Raw genomic sequence first — 16,735 nt, 5'->3', positions numbered from 1 at the left:
CCACAACTATACAATCAGAGGAAAAAATCTACTAAGTATATCATTCTTTCTGCTAATTTAATTTCTTAACTTCTGGATAATAGAAGTTGAGTTTTACCACTGCTAAAGTAACTACTCAGAAGTACTGCCCCTATAGTGCCCCTTGAGTGCCCTTGTATCAGCTAATGAAACATCCAAAACATCCATTTCACATTATGAAAATAGAGTTTATAAAGAACAATTGTGCAAGACTTGCCTTTTCCCAGCTTTCAGTTGGTTGGCTACATATTGAAGTAAACCAGCAAGTTCAATTGGGTATTTTCGGAAAACTGCACCACAAAAGCTAGCAAGGCCTAAAGCAAGAAGAAACAGCTGTGACTGAACCCTATGCAGTATTAAACATAAAATAAGTATTAATCAAATACATGTGGGAAGTCAGTAATATATATTTTGTACTACAATGAAAGATACAAGGAACTTACCATCTCACTGCTTTGTTTGAAAAATTAACTAGTATGGCAGACCATAGGAAAGGCAAAGTATTTTAAATACGAATGTAATACATAAAATAAAAATACTAACTCTGCAGCCAGCTTGAGATTGTGGTGTCATCATGCTTCATTCTCTCCTTCTCGGGATTTGCCAGAGCTTCAATAATACAGTCTTTAGTGGAGTTAAAGAGAATATTTTGCCTCAATTTGTCAAAAAAAGCCATACAAATGTTGTTCCAGCTTTAGAATTTGTAATAATTAACGTATTATGCAAGTATAGAAAGCACAGGACAGGTGATCCACTAACAAACAGCTATGATATGAATAATATAAAAGTCATAAAAGAGACAGCAACATAAGAAGTCTTACCTCACTATTTATAGGATTACTAGGCCTTCAAGAACAGAGTGAAAGCAGTATAATAGCTTAAAAATAAGATATCATTTTCATAGTGTCCAAGTGGAGAAACAACAAATAAAAAGAGAAGCTCTGTAACACAGGAAGTGGGCAAGATACTTGCAAATCTTACTAAAGTATTTCTAGCAAAAAGCAACAGTAAAAGAAAACAGTATTTACTGAAGGACAGCAGATATAATCTGGAATTCAGCTACAGTTGGAACTATTAGTTCCAGTTATTAGATATATCAATTCACATTAAAGGATACATGCCAAGACATCGTAATTCAGTGAAGTGAGGTATTTCAGTGAATCAACAACTGGAGTTATTAAGTTATCATACTTCTGTATTTGTGATAAAATCTGAAAATTACAAAAGATGCATTCAGCTGAACAGGAACAGTATTCCACAACTTATCTTTTCTTAGTAAATTAAACTAATAAGCCAAAGTTTGTCTCCAAATCCTAGAAAAAACACCTTTTGTAATTAATATTAAAAGATGTCCTAAAACACTTCCAAAGTAAAAGGTAATCTCACTGATTTATCTAGTATCTTAGAGACATCAGTGAAGCATGCTTTAACAGGTAAAAACAATTCTGTGTTAACATTTTTCTTTAAAATGAAATAGTTGCAGTTTTCAAACTATCACAAAATAAAAAAAAAAAATCCACAAAAACATTTCACTGATATTTTTCCCTAAGTAGGAACAAAAAAAGACAGCCACTTTCCAAAATACCTAAAGCTTAGCAGTAATTTTCTCTTGCTGGTTATTATAATAAAAAATACAAAAATAACCTAGGTCTTCATTCTCGTGTAGTAATATGAAAGAGAATAAAAATATTCTGTACTAATCCAATTTTAGAAAGTTCTTACTGGTATACTATAGTTATATACAATTAACATACTAACTCTTTGAAGCAACATCTAACTAACTAATAAAATCACAAATCACATCTGTAAATAAGGTGGAAATCCATCAACATACTTCTATAGTTATCAGGCATTCTGTAATATCAAGCAATCTCAAAAATCCTCCCCAACCTTGTACTTAAGTTTTCAGCTAAAGGACCTCAGGTATAAACATACCTTCGTCTCACACACGCACAACTGCCCAGAGCAGCCTAACTTGAATTTGTGTGATTAGCACAATACTTGCATACCTTTGAGTCTCACCTCAGCCATCTCAAATTAAGTGCTTTACTCCTACACAAAAGTGGACACAATTTTCAGGGCAGTCGTGGTTATCCAAGAGCTATTGTAATATTTAACATCTCAGATCTGTGTTTCTATGCTATTACGGAATTATCATACTTAAAGCTGTCATCAAGAGAGTCAAAAATACTGATTTTAGAATTACCCTCTCATCAAGACTGCAGGTTCCCATATTTAAATACCTACAGACAGGACCTAATAGTATTCAAATACATATAATTACATACATAATCGAATAAAATTGTAGGATTGCTGTGGCTGAGTTTTCCAATTTGTCTTCCAGAGGGTTTCACATTTTCCTTTGTTAGACGCCTGTAAAAGAGAATACATTTTATTGCAATAGACAAACTATCAGAATCCTAAAATAATGGGTCAGTTCTGATGAAGAAACACGTTTATCAGTTGCACCGATTAAATCCTTACTAGCAGATATTTTTTTAAAGAAATCTAAGCATAGTAATACTATTCCTCTGGGAGTCTGAATCATATAGCCCTATGATGTACAGTGGGTACAAGCTAACAAAACAATCATCCCCACATTACTCTGCACTGTACTCTATTTTCAACTCGGAAGCTATCAGTGGTGCCTATACCATATTTGAAGATAGCCTATGATGCTTCTACTTTCTCCTGCAAATTTAGTTTAACTGCTGCACAGTTATTTTTACATTTGTTGTGTTCTGTTCATTGGAAAACAATACCAGTTTCATTGGGTTTCACTTCAACAGCATTCCCTACTAAAGATACAAGCTTAATAGTAAATCTTAAGTCAATGTACAAAAGTAAACTGCACATATAACTATTAAAGTAGAATGGTGACACTTTGGCACTTTAAGCTTTACTTATTTTCAGTCCATAACTCACACACATATGATTTCTGCTTCAGTGACTGTAACATTACAACACCACCACAATCCCTAGTAATTTGTCAAAAACTTCTATGAAATAAGAATCTACCATAGAATCCAGGATTTCTTGCTGCATGTTCTGAAATGATTGATTTTGTAAATGTAAATTGCCTATACCAAAACCAAATCAAGAGCATAAGAGAAAGCATGGTATCTGCACTTAAAAGAAACACACCTGCAAAGGTTACTTAAGAGAGAAAAGGCCTCATTGGTTCGCAGGGGTGTGTGTGGGGGTGTTAAACTATCCAGCACAAAAACAAGTTTGTTTCGAGTTACCACCACCAAGCCTCTTAGTTAAACAATACTTCCTGGGAAAATTTCTTTTGTACTGAGATTCATATTGTGAAATTTAGTTAACGGTGACTGATTAATCATACTATATTTAAAGTGTCTGCAAGATGACTTCAGTACTTAGCACAGATTTTGCAACTTTTTGAGTTAGCCTCCAAAAAACCAAAACAAAACAAAAAACAAAAAAACAAAAAATCAAAACCACCTCACTACTGTACAAGTAAAGAAATGTAAACTTTTCTGGCTTTTTGGGTCTAAGCTAGCTATGCAGGAAGTCATAAGAAAGATTCATAATCATCCCTTCTAGCTTTCACATCTGCAAGTCCAAAAATCTTTTACCAAATAACAATTATTCTGTCTTGACTATGTAGAAAGGTTCTAATTATCCACATTATAAAACCACAGCATTTACTTTTGGTCCAAACTATACAAAAGATGGAGAATCCAAATGCCTGACAATGATGTAGGAGAAGCATTATATTTGAGGTAAATCTAAAATTGCTGCAAGCCCACATGAAAATGAGAATAAAGCATTCCGTTCAATTCAACTTTGAAGAAAACCGTCCTACTTCGAAACCTACAGAAACTGTGACAACAAAAGTGAAGAAAAGATTTTTGAGATTGTTGCAATTAAATGATCTCCATACCCAGAGAAAAAATTCTGCACTAAGACATTTCTTTAAGTAAGGCAATTTATCAACAATCACATACCTACTATGGAAAAGGTTAAAGAGTTTAACTAGACTTACTCTTCACAGATGAAATACCCTTTTTGATGACAAACTAGTCTGTACCACTACTTATGAGAGTTTTTAATCATAGTGCATTGATAATTCTTGTTCATAAAGTATTTAATGAAAAAACGAGTCTAAGAACAGAGTACTTTTGTCAAGTTTTTCTTCCTTTGGTGACATGAAACACAGTATGTCACATTTGATAGTTACCTATGGAATTCAGCAACTTACTTCATGATATATTTGGCTCGGTCTATGGTTTGAGCTTTAACTTTCACTAGAAGTGGGTGACTATTGTATGTTTCATTCTTCCATTGTCCATAAAGACGATACCTTGAATGATTGGAAGCAGAAAAATGAAAATTATTGTTTATACTGACAACTTAAGAGAGATTGCTTCCAAAAAATGGAAACTAAAACCATTCTACTCACCGGTACTGGTACGGAAAAGTTTTGAACATTCCCCACAATTCTTCAGACATGCATGCATTGCAGTCCATCAAAGAAAGAGATGGAAGCAATACTTGATCGGTAATACTCAACAAACAGCTAAATAAGATCTCCTGAGATAAAGGCAATTAAAAAAAAAAAACCAACAAGTATATCAGAAGCAGTAACATTCATAAGTTACACATCTTAACAGACCAATAAAATACAAGTTTATTTCAAATTTATGACTTCCTGAACAAAAAGAAACATCTAAAAGGACTTAAATACCTCCCACCATAAATCTTCTGTTAGCTAATTCATGGACTACTTATACTGTCAATGTTTTATCTGCCTATATAAAATGCTTGTAGGAAGCAGATGAAGTTCTCAGCAGGCTGCATTCAAAACTTCAAAGAATTCATAAGAAAAACAGATACAGGGTGGACTTGTATGAAGTGCAATAGGAGAAAAAGGATTTTGAAAATTGCTTTCAATATATTCAAATATTTCTTTCCATTACCTCCATTTTCAACATCTCAGATTAAAACCTGAAAGCATTACACCTGTTCCCAAGGCACAGTGACAACTTCCATGTTTTCTGTATCCTATTCCCCCCCCCCGGGCTATGTCAGAACACTGATAGGAGCAAAAAACAAACAAACAAAAAAACTTCTCATCTTAATCTCTTATGTAATTGTATGTAATCATTTATTTGTAGTCATAAGTGAGTATTTTCACAAAAGTGACATTTTTCATGTGATATCACATCCTACTTCATATTCTGTAAACACTGGAAAAAATTGATATTATATATATAAAATGTACATATAAGACTGATATATATATGTAGATAGCTATCTATCTATCTATCTATCTATATATATATATATATATATCAGTCTTTGTGTTTAAGTCAGCACACAACTCATATCTCCATGCATGAGGGAGGATAAGCACTTGCCAATGCCTCCAGCTGAGATTTCTGCACAAATGGCTCAGCCACAGACAGGACAAGTCCAAGAGTCTTAACTCCTTGACAGTTATGAGCTAACATTAAGCAGCAGTTTTTTCTTAGTCAGAAATGACCAATTTATGAACTGCTTGGCAGTGTCTCACTGCTGAAAGTCAAGCCTTCACAAAGGTGAGAATGAGTGGGTTCAACAACACCTATGAAAAAGCAGTGATCTGTAAAAGACTGCATGACTCACACTCATCTGTAGGCCGAGAGATCATAACAGAACTACAGATGACATCAGTCCAGTTCTTTGAAATCTTACGTAACACTGATCAAACTGAACAGTGACTCAGATTTACTCTTAGTGCTTTTAGGAACAGTTCAGAAATTTTATTTTCTCTGCAAAATTTCAGGAAGTCAGGAAGTCATGACAAGTAAGATACAGGAGTAATAAGTACCTGTTGGAAACTGTGCAGACTTCATATTGAGAACTTATATGTTAATTTAGAAAAATGAATGCTTATTTTATAAATTAGATCTCATTTGGGCACTAAGGTTTGGTGGTAGTCAATCTTGAATTACTCAAATCTTAACGAAAAATTAGCCATTCTACTATAAATACCTCCTTTACTTCCAATTTCCTTTTCTCTACACTTTCCCTAGTAATTCTTTAAGATGCAAGCTGCCACCAAGGCAGTATATTTACAGAATGAAGGTACCTTTGCTGATTCTGAACAAATAAAAAGTAGAACACACTAAACTAAAAGAACAAGACTAAGTTTGAGCAACCTAGGAAAGAGACACAGCAATAAAATGTGATGGGCTCAAACTTGCCTACAAAATCACAACAGAAAGTCTATAGTGAGCATTTGGCAAAGAGTAAAATTCTACTCAGGAAGAAGAGTTGAGTAGTTATTAAATATTAGGTCTCACTTACAATCTAAAAACAAAAACAGCTTCCTCCAAAATAAACTCTTTCCTGAAAAGACAGGATCAGTAAAATTGAGAATACTGCACAGGTTGAGCTCCTTGAATTAAAAAACTGTCATCTTACTGAACTAATAATAAAAGCGCTGTGCAGGAGGAATGACATCACTAGAACATTTTATGGCCAAAATGGTACAACCCTGTCAGTGAACAAGCACTAGTTCTACTAGAAATATTACGTTCATTTTCAGGCGGAGAGTCTTTAAGAAACTCACCATTTTCTCTTTATCTTCTTGTTTGCTTCCATCAGACTGAAACTGTAACAAAGACAGTCATGTTAACTGTAGAATAATTAACAATTTTAGAACAAAGCTACCTCAGCAAAAGCATGAATCTGAAGGGCCACATGCCTAGTAGATGTTTAATTTTCCAGATCTGTTAGCATTTAAACTGTTGTAGGCCTAGTGAGTGGAAGGGCACCTACAAAGCTACACACATCCTCACCAACCTTGCTACAGTGTGTTTGCTCCCAATTCCACATGCTGCAGTGCTCCCATCTATTCAGATAAAGGCTCTTTCTCCTCCACCTCTCTCTCTTAATATCTGCCTTTGTCTCTGAACTTTATACTGGACACAACTAAGCCTCATGCATAAATACTGTCTTTTATCCATTATGTCATGCAGGATTTGCAAACCCCAGATAAAGTTTTAAAATACACCTTATAATGCACCTAAGATTCCAGTGGGTGAACACTTTTTTATAATGCTTCTGGAAGAAAAAAACAAAAAACAAGAATACCCCCACACAATTCATGGAAAACTGAAACCTACAGGTAGTTAAACTACTGGGGGGGGGGGGGGGGGGGGGGACGGGACAGGGAAGAGGGGAATAAAAAAAGAGAAAGTCAGACTTAAAATGTTATGTCACTTCACTAATACGTACCCAAGAATATTAAATTCATTTTTGTATCTAGCACATACAAATATGAAAACCTGGTTCTCCTGCAATCAAATTACCCACTTTCACTTAGCCAAGATTTCAAGTAATTTTTTTTTAAATCTAATTAAATTCATAAGTAGATATCAATCCTGTACATTTTTTCTAACATCAGTGTTTGTTCTAGAAAACACTGCAAACTATACACCAACTGAAATGATTAAATTACTTATTTAGAAACATGCTAACAATCTAAAGACAGATGCCATCCTGCTGGGGTAAGTATTTTTGCTTCAATATCCTGAACAGCTTTTAAAGCAATGCACAGTGGATTAGATTATTCTCAGCAATATGCATGGCTCATGAGATTATTTTGCTAGTATGAGTTCTGGTCACCTCCCAAACCCCTGAAAAAGGGAAACTGATCTCCTATAATCCAAGATCAATAATCTAACTTTCACATGAGCTTAAGAGGGAACCAAAAAGAAGCTTTTCGTTCACATCTTTTTCCTGTGTTTAGGCAACTTGTTTTCAGCTCAACAAATGCATCATCCAGAACTGTATCTTGTGGTCCACTATGGAACAGAAAAATGCCTGAACTTCCATACGCTGAGCAATTCAGCAACAGTAATGCTGTGCTCTGCTGTGATGCTAATTTGAAGTTTCTGGCATAACAAAACCAAAACATTTATCAGAGTTGATAAGATTTACTGCTAATAAGCAATAGAAAGAAAACATACTAGCCACGCAAATTCTCTGGTAAATCAGTAAGTACTATTACAATTTCTCAAGAACTTCTAGAGACAAAAATATTAATACATTCGGGAGCTATTTAATAATCATCATGAGCAGAATCAACACGGAAATAGTATTTTTTAAAAAAAAACAAATTCAAACACGTATGAAATATATTGCTTACATATATAGTGACCTATTCTTTTGTTGAAATGTGCAAGAACTAAAATATCAAGGAAATGTTTTATTATATAAAACACACTGAATTTTCTTACTGAAGAGAGAGAAGCCACATCTGGCATTCAACTTCTTTCAAAATGAATAGGACTTCCAATCCAATTATCAAGCACAGCTATCGACTATATGTCCAGCTTTCCCTCACAATAAAACCCATTCAAACTTTTAGTTATTACCAAATTACTCCTTTTCTCTCTTCTTGTTCCACTCACCATGAAAAGCATATTAAGCCTACAGAGCAGTAAGTGCACAATATTTTAAAGTTACACTTGAGCACAAAAGCTGCAGTGCAATGTTAGTAAACTAACTTTTAAACTACTGTATAGGTTAGCTTACAGTCAAGTAACCTCCAGTTATGTTTCTTTTGTGTGTTAAATGTAACTTTTATCACTATATAAACAAGCTGATGGCAATAAGTGCATTAAAAAGAACTTTCCCTATGTTACCTTAACCACTCCGTCACTGATGAATTTCTTCGCAGTTCCAACCTAAAGCAAATAGCTAAGATGTTGCTCATTCTTGTCATAAACGCGTTAAGCTATCATATTTGTGTATTTAAAATAAAACTACATAAGACTTCTAAAACCAAGTCATCTGCCTTTTACTGTAAATGTCCACAAAGAAACAAGGGCTTTCTCACAAACCCTCAGTAATTTGAGCTTAATTACAGAGTAGTCCCGATAGTTTGCTCGCAGCAGTAAAGTCTTCTCGCAGTAGTAAACTAAGTTATACCCTTGAAATTATAATTTCCAAATTAACTGCACTGTCAATGCAAAATATTGTATCATTCAAATACCAGTCATCTTATAGTTCAGCAAGAAGTAAGTGTGCTATGAAAGTGGGAGTATCAGCCACTGGGAAGTCCCACAGCTCTGACAAAGATACCAAGAAATTACACTTCCTACAACAGTAAGAAAGTAGACGAAAGAGGGAAATGCTTAAAGTTACTGTGACATTACTGCCATCAGTAATTGGAAACCAAACTTAGTGTAACTTCTGCCACCCAATCATTGCAACTTGGAACTTTGAGTTAGACCAAACTCACTCGCCCCAAATCCAAAAGCTTGACAAGGAGCATCTTCAGTCCCCAGATGTACCTGTGTTCTTAGTTCTGCATCACCAAGTATAGCTGGATACAAGAGCATCACCTCGGGTGGGTATGTTCAGAATACAAGTTTTGAACATTCCAATACTAGTTGTAGTCGAAATTGAAGATACTTTATGAAAAAAGTTATAAAACTGAAACACCTCCCAATATAATTCAGATCAACCAACACATCTCTTCAATTGTTTTGCTGTTAGAAATTATCATAAAAAGCTGGAAAACAGGAACTAGTGATTTCCAGTTTTTTTATATATAAAAAAGATATTTATTCCAAAGACTATAAATTCCAAAGTTTGTCCAAACTGCTATTAAAAAAAAAAAAAAAAAAAAAAAACCACACTTCATCTACCCTGATTTTTTTTTTTTTTTTGGGGGGGGGGGGGGGGGGGGGGGAAGATGGTAAATAAAAATTGCTGGTCAAAGAGCATACTGCCAGAAAAGCAGCAGAGAAGAATTTACTGGCCTCAATTTGAGCAGCTAATTACATTCTAAGGAAGTTTAGAATAAGTTCACTTGCACCCTTTTAGAACAGGTCACGCTATCTATCCTTCAACACATACAAAGGAAATTATGGTCAAAGACAATAACAAACCTCAAGAGGTCATTCTATTTTTAAAGCCAGTTATGTTAGGCTTTATACAGTATCTTAGATCTCCACATTGAACTCATCATTAGTGGCACCCAGAGAGTATATACTGGTCACTGATACAAGTTCAAAAACAGCAGCATTTTAATTGGAACAACAGGGACACCACACTAATAAAAAAAAATTAAAAAAAGGAACATGCCCTACTTAACCTAAGAGGTGAAAGAAAAGAACAGTTTTAGAGTACTGGATCTGTACCAGGTTACCATTCTCCATTGTTCTCAGGGTCGCTCTAAAAAAATGTAAAAGTTTCCATGCAATTAATATCACACCTTCATTTAAAAACAAAAAAATCTATACAAGAATAATGTTGTAAAAATAGTACAATGAAGGTGGTCTGTAAGTGGGGACCATATGAAGACTTCAACGAGAAATTAGTTATCACTAAGTTACTGGTTGTAAACCTGGTATGCTTAAGCTTTTCATAAAAACATCTATACTTGACAAAAGCAGCTCTGATTAAGAACAAATTTGGAGATTATTTTAATTTTTTCAGTTCCTTATGTTCCAGTACTTGAATATATACATTTTTAATAAGAATCAATACCATTTTCTGACATTAGAAGGACTTGGCTATTTCTTAAGTTCAGACAAACTGTTCTTCTGTTACCAACCTCTTTCATAAATGCTTTTCCAAGGCGTACCACTTTTGCAAATAAAATGGGATCATGGGAAAGATGAGGACCAAGGTAACAAAGCATGTTGAACACTTCCTTTCTCAAGTCTTCAAAACTGTCTGCTTGTTTTGGTGCTCTCTTGTTTGGCAAAGAAGGAATTGGTGACCCTTTAGCCCCTTTAGGTACTCCAACTCTGGAAATAAAATGAACAGAATTTCATGTGAGGCAGATGTGAAAGTCTTTGAAACATGTTAATACAGTTAGGCTTACTAGTGAATTTACGTTTACAAATGTTATGTAGTTTTCCCACATTTAGCAATAGAATTCTACTCTTCACTTTACCTGCGATACAGAGGTTCAATTGTCACATGTACAAGCTGACAAAGGGCAATTGCAATAGGCTTGTGTGAAGTGGCATAAAATGGAGGCATCTGATCCATAATACTTTGTGCATGCTGCCAATCACCAATTTTTAATAAAGCTTCCAATAAACCAAGCTTTTGATTATCAGGTGGCTGCAAGACAACAAACAGTTAGTGAAAAAGTGCATTCGTGAAATCTTTCTAATATTTCCTCTTAACCAAAACATAGCTGTAACTTAAAGCTAGACATAAAACTAATGTTATTCCAGCTATGTAATGATGCATTAATAAAAAAAATATTTAAAACAAATATCAGCCAGACATTTATCCGATAAGCACACTTCAACAACAACAATCCAAGTAGAAGCAAACGTCAGGATCAAAGTTAAAAATACTGAGAAGTTAAAGTTTAACAAAATGTCTGATCATACTTCTTAAAATATCATAATCTATTACAGCTGGTTTCTTTACATAACATTAAGACAAATGCAAGTATTTAAAAACACAGTGCAAAGTGTTTTGATCTGGATTTAAAAATGCAAGTTTTTCTTGCATTTTCGCCAAAGAATTTCTCTTACAAAAACCAAATTTTAAAACCCGTCTCTTATAAATTGCTGTGTACTGTAATTTTCATATTAGCATCTATTCTAGAAAAATATAATCCTAAAGGTAAACCTACAAGTTTTCCACATATCCCAATTTGCAAAATAGGTAGAAGAGGGAATAGGGGTTCACAATTAAGACTGCATCTTGAAGCATTTTTGCAGGGTCATAGTATTGATACATTGCATTGCTATAAATGGGTTTTCCCTGTTCCTCCATAGTACAGTAGATCTTCTAAGTGACTAAAGAAGGAGAAAAGTGACTGCAAACTACCTGTACATAACTACGATGCTAAGATAATTTTTACATTGAGGAAGGAAGGATTACAGAATCTAGGATAAAACATTTCATTAAGTATTTTAAGGTGACAAGAAAGTTCTTTTTAAATTAAATGATGCAAATAGACAAGACAGACTGATAAGAACGAAAATGAAATACAGAGATGCTTCTGAGGTTAAGGTTCACATGGATATTTTTTCCCTTTTTCAGACCACTTTAGCACTGGCAGCTGTATTTTTTCTGACAGATGGTTTATTATTTTCAAAATTTTCCTTTGCGTGTTACTGTATAATAGTTTCAGAACAGAAACATGCATAGATCAATTCAATATTCATGTTGAAATCATGTAGTAATGAAAACAAAATTTCATCATTTCCTTCAGAAAAAGATGCATATGCATACCAGATCAGCCTCTAAAAGATTAAATACATATATGGGAGATCAGAAGTGCACATGCCAATCTTATTTTACCATGAATTATAAGACTTTTAAAATGCACAGGAACCTTATGTAATACTTTGCAAGTTCCTCTGACACCATAGATTGTTCTTTTAAGTCAATATACACCACATTAACAAAACAGTACAGTGATCCTTTACTGAAGTTTCTAAAAACTTTACTTGTGCAATATAAGCAGGAAGCTTGAAATCCACACTCAATGCAACATACTTAAAATAAGTTTATTATTGCAGAAAAATCAAGTCATAATTATTTAATTGGTAAGAACACACTAGTAAACATCAAATTGTATTTTTGGGTGATCTCTAACTTCAGTTGAATCCGTATATCTAAACACACCATCTTTCCAGAACTTGTGTTAATATGCTATTACTTTTCTAAAGCAGTCACTGCTCTCACATATACCCTGCTTGACCGTCCCTCTCTTTAAGTAAACATGCTATTCTGGAACAAGCTCTCCATAAGCGAAAGCATGTATAGCACAGAGAAGAGTCACTCTGGACTTCCTGTCAAATCTACTCATGCAGCCGTTCTCTGTGATCTCTCAAAAGTCTGACTCCCCCCTCCACCTGCTTTCACTATTATTTGGTTATCTTAAATGCACCTCAAAAGGCAAGAGTAGATACATCTGCTAATGCTATACATTCGTTAACACTAACCTATTCATATCACAGTCATGGCAAAATAATAAATATTAATCACAAGAGACAACATTAAATAAGATTAAAAAAGGTTAAGCCAATAGTGGTTCAACATTTTTTTCTACCTTATTCAGGCATTTTTTCATGGTATTACATCAAAAGTTGTAGGTTAAAACTGCATACGGGTTACAAAGTATTCAAACTTAAACTGTCAACAGCTTTTAGATACAATTACTCTATTAATTGCTATGAATTGCATAGCTAATCACATATTAACATAGAAACAAAGCTTTCAAGAAAGGGCATGCATTGCCTAACTCAGTGTCTGAAGAGTCCTAGAAATTGTTTTTGTTAAGTACAGCTCTCCATTTTCTCACCACACAGGCTCAGACTTCATTATTTGTCATTGTAATCTCTCAGAAAAATACTGCAAGCTGCCCAATCTGACTGTAGAAAAACGGACCAAAACTGTGGTGTAGGAAAAAGGCATATTGAAATAATGAGTGGGAGGGAAGTCAGAAACTTAAAGCTAGTGAAAGGAATCAGCTTAAGCAGCAGATGTGACTGCAACTGAGAGCCAAAGAGCAGTGACTGCATCAGCTGCCTGAGGGAAGAGAATGAAATTAGATTTTTCAAGCTAGGCTAGAAAAATGGAAGGAGGAGGGAAGGTTAGAGATGCACTGAGCCAAGGTGGCATAGAACAAATGGGAATGAGTAGACAGAACAGACACGCATAATGAATCCAAGAGCATAAGGAAAATTAAGAATAGAAGCTGTCAATATTGATGGATTTCCCTCCCCACATACACACTCTGTGCCTCAGTACCCCATTTACAAAATGCAAGTAACAAGCTTTCATTTCACAAGTATTTTTAAAAATAAGATATTGGGTAGCAGTCAAGACACTCAAATGAAGAGCATCACAGAAAAGCCCCCCAGAAATTAAATGATTTTGTTTTAAAGTAAGCTTTGAACACACTGTAGCAAATTAGACCCAGGGCAACATGAACAATACATTGAAAATACGACAAGACATAGTAGCACTTTAATAAAAAGTATCCATTTACACATACACAGGAACAGATGAAGCAGAAAGCATGCAGACTACCCTACAACAAAAACCTTCTTCATAATGCAGGATAGTTACACAAGAATGGCAATCTTTTCAATTCTAGACTGAGGGAAATAAAGAATGTGCTCTTACTATATCTGCTTCTTTAAGAAGTCAACCAGAATTATACTACAACAAGTCCTAGAAAGTACAGTTGTTAGAAGTCTGTACAGTATATGAGTGCTGTGATATACTGAAGCTGATAAAAGTCAAAAGGAAGAATGAAATGAATTAGCCATGGAACCAAGAATTTTAAATTGAATTTTTTTAATTGAAATCCAGAACGAATCCTAAACCTTGCATCTTTGGAGGTGAAGCATATCCACCGCAACAGAAGTGCCATTAAAAGACAGATGTGAACACTATGAAAAGTAAAGATACGCGTATATCTGTATTTGTATTTCAAGCAAATACAAAAATGCTTTCATAATAGTAGCTATGTTAGGTTTAAAATTGTTTTATTGAAAAAAGTTGTACACACACACCTTTTCAGTTTTCTCCTCCTCCTTTTCTTTTTCCTTCTCTTTTTCTTCAGTCTTTTCAGAGGACAAGACAACCATTGTCAGTTTTCTGACAATTTGCTTAGCTTCTACTATCTCTCGCTTGTGTTCCTCAATGATGGCATTATCCCCTGGAAGAAGCTAAGATGACAAAACATATACATTATTTCTGAAAATTTCAGTGACCTACAGCTACTTTTGATCACCTGAGCTCCAAGCAGACCTTATGTCCTTCCTTGTTCTAATCAGATGAACTTATTCTATGGAAGATTCTTTTCCTTGCTACCATCATTCCAAAAGGAAATATGCTATTACTGGACCATTTTGAAATCAAGAACAGCTGAGGAATAACACTGTATGCCTTCCTCACAACCATTAGTTGTGTAAGCCCTATGCCCTGGCCAATTTAAAATTAATCTATAGCTGTATTGTTACAACTACACACATATTTGATGATATCATTTACAAAATTCAACAGCTTAAAGTGAATATTCAAAAGCATCATATATTTTCACTTGCACATCTAAATGCAAGAAAAATTTCATCACTAAGGAAAAACCAGGTAACCAGCTTAGATACATGTTTTGATTTCACTTCATTGCAAGGAATACCATTACAAATTAACCACTATTTCCTGTTTATCAGTAGATTCTTTCCGGTTAAACACATATAGCACTTTTCCTAAGGAACAGACCTTATGTGCTTTAGCAAGATGATACTTAATATCGATTTAAGATAAAGCCTCAGCACAATGTTGTATGTGACAATGATGAGCCTGAGAAAGATATACATGGAAGTTTAAACTGTGAATTGGGAGAAAAGATTTTTTCCTTGACAGAACCAAACTTCAGTTTCATTCAGATTTAGTTTCTAAAGTCATAGTTAAACTTGAACTGCAAGTAACTAACCATAACTTACTGCGGAGTTTTAACCTCTTTATATACCAGTATTTTCTTCTATTGGTTTTAACAAGGGATGATTTTTTTAACATGAGACTAAGCATCAGCTTCTTCAAGGATACCGTAATTTCTGGACTTCGTAGAAGTTTGGAAGAAGGAAGAGTGAGTGAGTGAGTGTACACCCACTTTAGTCTCCCCGTCCCAACATGAGGCCAAAATTCTTCATGTAAAGCACTAGCTTTCTCCACAGTCCTGACAGCTGCTCCAGTATGAAATCTGCACAATATATGCCATTTAAGATGAACACCTACACAACAGTAAATTTTCTTGAAACTCCCGTAACAAGTGAAATTAAGCCTGACTGAACAGAGAAGAACACATTAGAACAAGAAAAGGGAAGTAAGTAGAGAGGCTGGAGAATAAACACAAAGTCAAAAGACAAGACCACAGACTAGTAGGGAAACTCTGGAAAGAAAGAGGAATGAAAGAGGAGGCTAACAACCAGCATAACACAAGCAGGCAGGAAAATGAATAAAGGGGACATTCTAGCCATGAGACCATCATAACACATGCACACTTTTACACAGGTCTGAGTTGAGGTTACACAGGCCACCTTAATTCAGAGCCTGAGCATTCATTTTGTAATCTTACTAACACACAGCATTATTGTCATGCTTTTATCACATGCTATTGTCATGCAGTTTCTGACTCTACACTGATTATCTGAAAGCTACACACATGGACTCCCACTCCTGCTCCACCTGACACTTTTAAACAAAAACAAAACAAAACACACACAAAAAACCCACAAAGCCAGAACCAGTAGTTGATGAATCAGATCATGACTGCTGTTGACTGCCAGGAAAATTAACGGAAGAAGGACTACATTCCAGGATTTCTATAGCTGTAATTAGAGGCTGTTTGCTTCATTTCAGTGAAAGAGTCAAACCTCTTAAAATATCTCTGGATATTCTGAAATTAACAGCACACTGGTGTATAACGTAAAATATTTTGGTAACTGTAACATTCTGTTTATCAGTTGTCAAATTGGTATGTTGCTTGTTTGATAGAGTGCTAGACTGGAGAGAATAATCCTTCTCAGATAAAATCTGAGTGTGATAGGCAGTTACTTCTTTCAATCTAACAAAGGGTCAGAATTCTTGTAGGTGGAATTAGGTTTTTTAAACTTTTACCTAACCTTGAGTTACCTCTGAAATCCTGGAAGACCTCCATTATTAAACTAAACAAACACTGCTAGAAGCTGACTGTCGTATCACTTTT

The 16,735-nt window shown here is 34.7% G+C and overlaps 1 protein-coding gene across 4 annotated transcripts in view; it reads right to left on the bottom strand.

The window, feature by feature from the left end:
- THOC2 (THO complex subunit 2) overlaps positions 1 to 16,735 on the bottom strand; it is a 64,054-nt gene that overhangs the window by 24,938 nt on the left and 22,381 nt on the right. For 2 of the 4 annotated variants that reach the window (XM_026123134.2, XM_026123135.2), the window contains exons 10-20: positions 14,541 to 14,696; positions 10,943 to 11,115; positions 10,598 to 10,793; positions 8,679 to 8,720; positions 6,599 to 6,640; positions 4,445 to 4,575; positions 4,244 to 4,345; positions 2,307 to 2,391; positions 1,136 to 1,229; positions 562 to 642; positions 236 to 332 (exon numbers count right to left, since the gene is read on the bottom strand). In XM_026123134.2, the coding sequence (XP_025978919.1) occupies positions 236 to 332; positions 562 to 642; positions 1,136 to 1,229; positions 2,307 to 2,391; positions 4,244 to 4,345; positions 4,445 to 4,575; positions 6,599 to 6,640; positions 8,679 to 8,720; positions 10,598 to 10,793; positions 10,943 to 11,115; positions 14,541 to 14,696 (1,199 nt within the window). The remainder of the gene's footprint in view (positions 1 to 235; positions 333 to 561; positions 643 to 1,135; positions 1,230 to 2,306; positions 2,392 to 4,243; positions 4,346 to 4,444; positions 4,576 to 6,598; positions 6,641 to 8,678; positions 8,721 to 10,597; positions 10,794 to 10,942; positions 11,116 to 14,540; positions 14,697 to 16,735) is intronic. The other 2 variants (XM_026123136.2, XM_026123137.2) reach the window with 1 other exon arrangement.

This window comes from Dromaius novaehollandiae, chromosome 11 (assembly GCF_036370855.1).
Source record: "Dromaius novaehollandiae isolate bDroNov1 chromosome 11, bDroNov1.hap1, whole genome shotgun sequence".
Taxonomy (NCBI): Eukaryota; Metazoa; Chordata; class Aves; order Casuariiformes; family Dromaiidae; genus Dromaius; species Dromaius novaehollandiae.
The sequence above is the reverse complement of the archived record's forward strand: the minus strand, read 5'-3'. Positions and strand labels throughout refer to the sequence as shown.